Here is a 7736-nt window from a genome sequence, read left to right on the forward strand (position 1 = left end):
CGTGAGACTATTGAAATTATTCAATTAGCTTTTTGGCCATCACAGAACAAGGGATCTTCTCATAACCATAAATCTAAGTTTCGTAAGGGTAATAAGTCATACCAAAATTAGCAGAGTAAAAATTTTGGAGGTCAAACTTCTAGTGGTCCCAAAGGAACTATAAAGACAAGATCAATACAAGTTCTGCGAAAAGAAGGGTCACTAATAGAAATAATGTTTTAAGTTTAAGACTTGGTTGTAAAAGAAGAAGAGTTCGGCTGGTATCTCCTTGGCCTTAGTTTGTTCCGAGTCTTCCTTTGTAGATGTACCTTTAAATTCTTAGTTGTTAGACTCTAGAGCTAATATTCATATTGTGAATTCTTTATAGAGGTTCACAAGCAAATGGAGGCCAAGTGAGTATGAAGTGAGCTTGTGTGTTGGAAATGGAGTTCAAGTAAAGGTTGAGTTCATAGGAGTAGTGAAGTTGTCTTTAGAGTCTGATTTTTCTCTTGTTTTGGAAATACTAGGGGTGGGTGCAGGTCGGTTCGGTTCGGTTTTCTTTAGAACCGAACCGAACCAAAATTTTCGGGTATCTAGTAAATGGAATCGTCGGGTCCAAATATAATTATGGAACCATTCGGGTTCGGTTCTGTTCGATTCAATTCGGTTCGATTCTGTACTATAATTAAATTTTTTAACATTTATAACAACATTATATAAATACAACTAATGATACATTCAATGGTTTTGGAATGCCATAGACTAGTAGACTACCTTGTTCAAATGATCGCTACGGTTAAAGCTTCAGTCGGCGCAGGTCGCAACTTCGAGCGGAGGTCACAGCATCGATCGACGATTGTATAGGTTTTGAAATGTCAGCGAGGCTACGAGAGTGAGTACGAGAGTCGAGACAATTTTATGCACTTTAGTAAAAGTGTTTAGAGTTATTTAGTGGATTGGATCTTGTTGGGCTAAGAAATGAAACAATAAAAGGGGTAATTGGGCCAAAAATTAAAAACTTAGAAATGAAAAAAATTATTGGGCCAAAAATTTGGATTTAAAAATTGTTAATTTGTTAATTTGTTTAGAAAAAATTAAAATTAAAATAATTTGATTTACTCAATATTAAAAAAAAAAAAAGAAATATTCGGTTCTTATTCAGTTTTTCGGTTCTTGGTCTAGAATCGAGAACCGATTCTCAATTCAGATACCTGTTCGGATATTTAATTTGACAAGAACCGTCGGGTTCGGTTCGATTCGGTTCGGGAGATTCACCCAGCCCTAGGAAATACAGTTCTTCTACCGACAATGAGACGGAATTTAATTTCTTTATTGAAACTTGATGCTTGTGGGTTTTCTTTTAATTTTGGTATTGGAATGGTCGAGTTGTTTTATGATTCTCGTTTGATTGGATATGGCCTTTTATTTGATGGTTTATATAAATTATCTTCAGCTCCTTTTTGTGAAGTCTCTTATGTTACCAATATATCGAAGAAAAGTGTTTTAATCCGTGAATCATCCTCCATGTTGTGGCATAAGCGGTTGGATTACATTTCAAGGGATAAAATGGAAAGATTGGTAAAAGTTGAGATACTTTCCTCTCTAGACTTCTCTAATTTTGATACCTTTGTGGATTGCATAAGAGAAAAGCTAAGTCTACAAGGAAAGGTTCCACTAAGAGCAATGGTATTTTGGACTTAATACATACTGAAATCAATAGACATTTGCCTTCCACCATATGTGGGAGCAAGTACTTCATAACTTTTATTGATGATTTCTTACGATATGGATATGTTTACCTGATTAATGATAAATCTCATATACTTGAGAAATTCAAAATTTTCAAAATGGAAGTAGAGAAATAATGTGGGAAAAGTATCAAAATTGTAAGATTTGACCTTGGTGGTGAGTACTCTGGTAAGTATGATGAGTCCAGTCAAAACATGGGTGATTTTGTAAAGTTTTTACAAGAGTGTAGAATGGTGCCTCAATACACCATACTAGGAACACCTAAGCAGAATGACGTTTCTGAAAGATGTAATTGGACTTTGAAAGATAAGGTCAAGAGCATGATGAGTAGAACAAATTTTTCACAATATCTATGGGATGAAGCCTTGAAAACTGCTATCTCCATCTTGAACAGAGTTCTAAGTAAAGCAGTTATAAAGACACCTTTTGAATTATGGACAGGATGTAAGCCAAGTTTAGCTCATTTCAAAGTTTGGATATCTCCAATTGAGGTTAGGACTTATAATCCTTTTGAAAAGAAATTAGACCCGAAATCCACTCCCGGTTACTTTGTTGGATACCCGGATAGATCAAAAGGATACAAGTTTTACTGTCCAAATATCATGGCACAAGAATTGTTGAGTCCATTACCGCTAAATTTCTGAAGAATGATTTTGGTGATAGTCGGAGTTCTGCATTTAGAGAATTTTTTTGTTGAACCAAATCAAGTTGTTCCAGTTTCTGTTATATAGGAAAGAGTTGGTTTTTAGCCAATTGAAGTTGTTACTGAAGAACTGAGGAACCAAGAGGAACTTCCAATTCCTCCAACAACGATTAGGTCAGTTTCTGAGCCACAAGTTAAGAGATCGCAAGGGGAAAGGATGTTTGCATTGCCAAATGATTACATTATCTATCTATTAGAGAGTGATTTTAATATTGGGCATATTGTTTATCTTGTTATTTATAATCAAGCATTGATAAGTCTTGAGACAGATAAATGGATAAATGTTATGGAAGATGAAATGAATTTTATGAAACAGAATAAAGTTTGGGAACTTTTTAACTTCCTCCAGATTCTAAAACTATAGATAACAAGCGGATTTGAAAGAGAATGTTAAACGAAAGAAAGCAAGATTGGTTGTAAAATGGTTCACTTTACGAGAGGGTATTGATTATATTGAAAACTTCTCACTTGTTTCATCAAAAGATTCTTTTCGAATTATCATGGTACTTGTGGTACACTATAATTTGGAGCATCATCAGATGGGTGTTAAGACAACATTTCTAAATGAAAATCTTTTTGAAAAGGTTTATATGAGGCAACCTGAAGGTTTTGTCGTGGAGTGAAAAGAAAACTTGGTATGCAAGTTAAATAAATCTTTATATGGCCTCAAACAAGCATCACAACAGTGGTATTTAAAGTTTGACGAGTTGTGACTTCTCTTGGTTTTGTTGAAAATATAGTTGATCAATGCATTTACCTCAAAACCAGTGGGAGAAATTTTATTTTTCTTGTCCTATATGTTGATGACAATTTACTTGTTAGACGTAACTTGTGGTTGTTTCATGAGACAAAAAAAATGTTATCTGGTAATTTTGAGATGAAAAATCTTAGAGAAGTTTCTTACGTGCTTAGTATTGAAATACATCATGATAGAAATCATGACTTGTTGGAACTTTCTCAAAAAGTTTATATGCTATGTGTTCTGGAAAGGTTCAATATGTAGAACTGTACATGCAGTGATGTACCTATAATAAAAAGAGATAAGATTAACAAAACTCAATGTCCAAGGAAGAGAGGTGTCCTGGTGAGTATAGTCGGTTAGTGTGTTGGGAATTGATGAGTCTTGTTGGAATAGGTGATACCGTCAGTATTTGCATTCCCGAGTTAGGTATTTTGGCTTGCAACTCCGACCAAATTTTTTGGCGTGAAGGTTGGATATTGGGTGTTATGTGTAGATTGGAGTGAGAGCTTTCCGATGACATAGAGGTCCAACGATTTGGGTTCCAAAATTTTTTGGCTTCTAAAGTGGTGGCCGCTTTTAGTAGTGGAGGAGGTGGATGGAGGAGGAGAAGAAGAGGAGAAGAAAGAAAGAGTTTTTGCTTTAATATTTTAATAATATATTTTGACTCGTTTGCACTTTTTAAAAAATTTAAGAGTAAGATTGCTATTTTTTTCTTTATTTCTCTTCTCTTTTCTTTTCTTTTCTTTTCTTTTTTTATTTAAATAAGAGGATATATTGGTCATTTTATGTTAAAAATTGATGAAAATGATATTTTCCACAATGAAATGTGAAAATAGGGGTGAAAATACCAAAAAATGGAAGATATGATCGTTTTGCACAATTACATTGAAAGGTATGAACGTTTTGTGCTCATTACCCTTATGAAAATTGCCTGTTGATAAAGGAAGCGTAAGCAAAGAATGATCCAGTGAAGATTTCAAATATAGACTCTTTAAGCATCGATTGCCATTTTTAACAAGATTCCTTTAAGAAGTCAAAATCTACTGCACTATCCTGCTAAAGAGTCTTTCATTTCATAGTATATTGGCCAATGATCGTGCTTCAAAGTTTCGCGGGTTTTTCACCAGCATCTGTGAATTGTGACCAATTCTTACGACTTGTGACCGACGTCTATTTGTGACATGTAGCTTGTGGCCATCTATGACCAATTGTAACAAACACATCTATTCGTTTGGAATGACATCTAAACGGTCATCATTGTTCATTAAAAAGTTCTTAGATTGTTTAAATGGCCACAAATACTATAAATTGCCTTCTTCTATGTCATGATATCTACACCAAATAGATACAATATATACATCGTATATATACATTGAAACTATCATGATACACACCTTGATATACAAATGCAATATTTCTATAACTTCTATTTCAGATTTTCTAGTACAATGCATAAAGTTTTGTTCATTGGAATTCTTACAGATTGTTGTACTACTTTCATATAATAATAATAATAATAATAATAATAATAATAATAATAATAATAATAATAATAAAATTCATTATATCTTGAAAGGTGATTATTGTGCCTTCAAGCACCATAGAAGAGAGCAAATTCTTCTTAATAACACAATGAATTCAGCAGGCTCGAATTATTATCTTGTTCTAGTTTTGTTCATAATTCGATCCCATTGATCATATCGCACCTGTTTCAAAGAAGAGTAAGCGTCTTCAGGCTGTTAGGAAGGAAAAATGTGATACTCCAGAAAGTGACAAGCAGACGAGAATCATTGCAACAGGTTGCACCATTAGATGCCAGCATAAATGTTCCTTGAAATATAGTGCAGTTAAAATACAGTACATGTGACCAAATTTTGTTAATATCAAACATTTCTTACAGTTTTACATAACACATCAATGTGTTGACTGCATTTTATTTGTAAAAATGTCATTTTTACTGACTATCATTTTGCTCTAATTCTGTGGAATAAATCAACCACCGAGCTGACATAAACTAGCATATTGCGATGTCCCAAGATTTTCATTCTTTTACATTATCTGCTGCAAAATCTTTTGCAATTCATCCGCTCTACAGGGAAGTACAAGAGCACCCTTATGTTCAAATCCATACTCCTCTTCAGCCAACTCCATCAGTTTCAAGAATGCAGGATGCTTAAGAAGACATAATTCCACAACAAACCTCTGTGCTCCTCGTTCCTCGTTCTTCCCGGCAAGAATGGCGAAATGCCCTTCCTTTACATCGTCCGGTACCATCCCGTTCTCTTCCACTTCTTCAAACTCACCAGCATTGAGATCTGGCAATCTGGTGTGCAAGATTTGAAGTAGATTCTGCAGTCTTTTGATTAAATGCTTAAACATTATCAAACCTCTTCTTCTTTCTGACATTATCATTTTCTTGAAGTAGAAATATGTAAGATGAGTACAATTTGAAGATTTCTGGAAGGAATTTATAACTGGATTGTGAAATGAATGATAGGTGTATGTATGATGAAGTTTCTAAGATAAAAGGCAAACATGGGACCTTTGTGACATAAATCATAAATGCAACTGTACTGTGTTTGAATTGCTGCATTTTTTGGGTAATTTTCTGTGTGTTTCTTGTTTGCTGGGAAAAGATGGAAACGCGTATAACATTTAACCGCCTCATCTCTACAAATTTACAGTTCGTTGATGTTGTTTTATTTTTGTTTCCAACTATGCTGGATTGTGAAATGAATGATAGGTGTATGTATGATGAAGTTTCTAAGATAAAAGGCAAACATGGGACCTTTGTGACATAAATCATAAATGCAACTGTACTGTGTTTGAATTGCTGCATTTTTTGGGTAATTTTCTGTGTATTTCTTGTTTGCTGGGAAAAAATGGAAACGCGTATAACATTTAACCGCCTCATCTCTACAAATTTACAGTTCGTTGATGTTGTTTTATTTTTGTTTCCAACTATGTTTAGACTTTAGAACGTTCTATTTTGCTTATAAATTAGGCCGGGGAGGGGGGGGCGGGGGGGAATTACTTTTAACGATATGATAAATATTGTATTTAGTGGCCTTGCTAAAATTGCTTATTTTAGCAATAAGATAGATATATATCCCCTGTTTTAGCCTCGTTATTTGGTAAAAATAAATTTCGGAATAATGAATTTTTGGAGAACGTGTAGTTACAAAGTAGAAAAAAGTTTTAGACTTGCGTGTAATATTATTTTATTAAGAGAATATGTAGTTGAAAATAAATTTGAAGAAAAATGTATTCTTGAAAATAGGGCTCAAACAAGGGCATCCCATTCTGGGACAAAAAAATTCATTTTGAATAGTAAATTGATGAAGAATGTGTGGTTAAAAATTAAGAAAGAGTTTTGGATTTGTTTTTAATATTATTTTATTAAAAAATGTGTGGTTGAAAATGAATTTTTAAAAGAATAGAGTACAAACAAGACACTAGTATTTAATGGTGGAGGGAGGTGGGGGTAAGTGGAGTCATGTGCCTTACTAAAATTTGGGTTTCTTCTTCTTTTTCTTCTTCCAATCTATACTTCGCAAATTATTGTATTTTACTCATTACTATACCTGAATATGAAAGATTTATACGTGTACAGCTTTGTATATGTTTTATACGTGATGCCTTTTGAAATTTAAAAAAAAAAAAAAAAAATTGAGATATGAAATTTGATAGATGCGCGTTTAGAAAAATAAGCCATACAAAATGAGTGGATGAAAATTTAATAATAGAAATATTTTATGGGTTCATTTGGGTTGGATTTCAAGAATTATGGAATGAGTCGTAGAAGGGAGTTGAACTTTGCTGGAGCTAACCATTTTATGCTTTTAATTCGAATAGAAAATTTTTAATTCATTCTATAAAATTATTAATATTTTATTATAGGGTCGTACTATACGAATATAGAGGTTGACACAACGGTTGACATAGCACACACATGGGGAGGTCGGCATTATTTTATTCTTGCGGGACCCATGCCTTGGTTGTAAGTGTGGTGTTATTCTTTCTGTCAAATATTATGTTCGTATGACATTTTCCTTTATTATATTATATACCTAGTCTTGGCTTCGACTATATTATTCAAAAAGAACACAAAACAAAGGTTTAGAGAAAAAAGAAAATCCTATTTGTAGTTTTATTTTCCCAATTAATTGTGTAATGTAAACACTATTGGATGTTACCGACAGAATTTTCTATTAGTTCAAAATTATGATTTCAATTTTCTGATATTTAATGCAACATTTTCCCGTAAAAATAATTTAATTAAAATTATGTGAAATAAAACTGTGCTCGATGCACCGTCTCAAGACTTTGTTTTCTCTTTCTTTTAAATTATTATCCACTTGAAGGACTGGTATATTTGCAGCAAATTGAAGTGATCACCCCCTAAAAATAGGGGGGGAAATCTGTTTGAAAAAATAATGATTTACAAAATGATTAATATTATAAAAATTTAATAACAAAGTCAGTATTTTGCTACTCTGATTGGGGCCATACCTACAATAAACTAGCGTTGGCTGGGGTCAAATGCCTCGATTTTAAAATTTT

At 33.2% G+C, this 7736-nt stretch overlaps 1 protein-coding gene across 1 annotated transcript; it reads right to left on the bottom strand.

The window, feature by feature from the left end:
* Positions 1-4988: 4988 nt before the first annotated feature.
* Positions 4989-5739, bottom strand: LOC111371886 (auxin-responsive protein SAUR50-like). Its single transcript, XM_022994041.1, has one exon. The coding sequence runs from the start codon at positions 5583-5585 to the stop codon at positions 5223-5225; it is 363 nt and encodes a 120-aa protein (XP_022849809.1). The 5' UTR covers positions 5586-5739; the 3' UTR covers positions 4989-5222.
* Between the last annotated feature and the right edge of the window lie 1997 nt (positions 5740-7736).

Source organism: Olea europaea, chromosome 23 (genome assembly GCF_002742605.1).
Source record: "Olea europaea var. sylvestris chromosome 23, O_europaea_v1, whole genome shotgun sequence".
Lineage (NCBI taxonomy): Eukaryota > Viridiplantae > Streptophyta > Magnoliopsida > Lamiales > Oleaceae > Olea > Olea europaea.

What these genes read in the sequence shown, in the direction of transcription:
- LOC111371886 (XM_022994041.1), bottom strand. Translation starts at nt 5,585, where the DNA reads ATGATAATGTCAGAAAGAAGAAGAGGTTTGATAATGTTTAAGCATTTA.